The following is a 1,922-nucleotide window of genomic DNA, read 5'->3' as shown; positions in this document are numbered from 1 at the left end:
TGTAAAGACGAATGAAAAATCGTACTTTTTATTAAAAATGCTTGGCGGTCCGGATAAAAGGGTCTCGGGGTCCGGACCCGGACCGCGGACCGCCAGTTGGGGACCCCTGTTATATGTAGTTTATCTTAAACCCTATATGTTTATTTTGTCTTTTTTCGTTTAAGTTTTACTCAAAACTATTTGAATATTTGGTACATTTCTCTTCTATGAGATTAATAAAGTTCTGTTCTATTGTATTTCAGTTATTTACAATTTTTCTATACCGAACATCATAACCATTTTTAAAGTTGTCAAATTTCTCGCCATTTCCACAATATACTGATTTAACAAAATAATAACTTGTTTTTATGAACTATCAAGACTTGAGAGAAGAAGCTTCTATATCCAAACTGTTTCTGTCACAAGTTCAAGCAAAACAAAATCCCTGCAGGATTCAGAGGATTCATTTCTATCAGATCCCTGTTCAGTACCAGCACACGGTCAGAGGAAACTGATCCTCCGTATTCTGTATATGAAAATATGCAGCCACTGGGTCTGGGAGTTGGTAGGTTATGGTCTCTATGAGCTTCATGTTGTCTGCATCATAAAAAGAAAGCTCCTTTGTGAAGCAGTTCAAATAAATTCCTAATTTCTTAATGTTTCCTGTAAATGTTGCATTTTTCTCAACATTGTTTTTGGAAATAGTGTATCTACCACCATTACAGCTCATGAAATGATTCTGGAGGCCCAGCTTCCAGGAATTCTTAAGTCCAACATCGACCTCCCAGTAATGCTGCCCTGTGGTGAACTGATCTTTGCTCAGTGCAGCTGGTGGTTGTCTACTGTATTCAGTTGTTGGGCTATTGTATACTCTCTGTGTTTGATAACCACAATGGTAACAGTTACCAGAATAAGATAGTTGTTCCTGATACGTCTTGCATTGTTGACATGCAGAGCGGAAACTTCGTCCATCATCAGAAACAATCCCATCTGGACTTTTACATGACAGAGACAGTTGTTCTGGTTTTGGTTTGATGACTTTAAGCATCTCTTTCCACACAAAGAACTGCAGGTGGCTTTCATACACACCCATGGACAGACAGGAGTTTATCACCGGGAGTTTTTGTGCTTTCTTTTGAATAGAACTCTTTGCTTTAAGCACAGAGTCTCCCTCAGTGCACATTTTCAGAAATCTCTCAGAGTTAGTTATTTCCAGAGCAGATTTCATCTTCTCCTCTATTTTTTTGTTACTTGACAAAACTGTTTCTATTGTATTGGCACTTTTGTTCATTTTCTCAACTTCTTCATTCTCTTTCAGTTTCAGCTCATTTTTTATCTCAGCTTCTCTCTTCCTCAAGAACTCGTGCATCTCCTGAAACTGGCTGCTGATCTGACTCATCAGCTTCTGAGATTTCTCTTTAGTTTTGGCGATTTCTTAATTTTGTGTTTTGGCTCTTTTCTCTACAGCAGATATTTTAGCAGAAACCGTTTGCAGAAAAGCCTGAAACTCCTTCTTCAGAGACTCAGCTGCTTCTCTCACTGGCTTGAACTTGTGTCCTTCGTGTTTCTCTCCGTCTCTTCATATGAGGCACACAAACTGCTGATCCGTGACGCAGAAGAGCTTCAGCTTTTCTTCATGCTCAGAGCACAACCACTCATTGACCTTTGAAACCAGATAAAAGGATGTTATTTAAGTACTGACTTCACTACATACTTGCTGAAAACATAAAAAACAGTGAACAATTACCTGACTGTCAGTCCCAGATTCTTTCTTGATCCTCTCGATCTCTTTGACTCTTTCTGCGAGACTCTTCAGAGCGTGGTTGGTAGTCAGAGATGTTTTCTCCATAGAAACATCTGACCTGCACTGTGGACAGCACTGCTGTGAGCTCAGAAAAGTGGTGATACATTCTCTGCAGAAAGAATGTCCACAGAGGAGAGTC

General features: G+C 39.5%; 1 protein-coding gene across 1 annotated transcript; it reads right to left on the bottom strand.

Annotated features, from left to right (window-relative positions):
* Positions 1 to 323: 323 nt before the first annotated feature.
* On the bottom strand, positions 324 to 1,922 carry LOC112158607 (E3 ubiquitin-protein ligase TRIM38; the record flags this gene model as incomplete). The annotated part of the gene is given in 2 exon segments (XM_024292036.2): positions 324 to 1,642; positions 1,727 to 1,922. Coding segments are annotated over 2 exon segments (280 nt in total), but the record flags the coding sequence as incomplete, so codon positions are not given.

Source organism: Oryzias melastigma, linkage group LG7, assembly GCF_002922805.2.
Source record: "Oryzias melastigma strain HK-1 linkage group LG7, ASM292280v2, whole genome shotgun sequence".
NCBI lineage: Eukaryota > Metazoa > Chordata > Actinopteri > Beloniformes > Adrianichthyidae > Oryzias > Oryzias melastigma.
The sequence above is the reverse complement of the archived record's forward strand: the minus strand, read 5'-3'. Positions and strand labels throughout refer to the sequence as shown.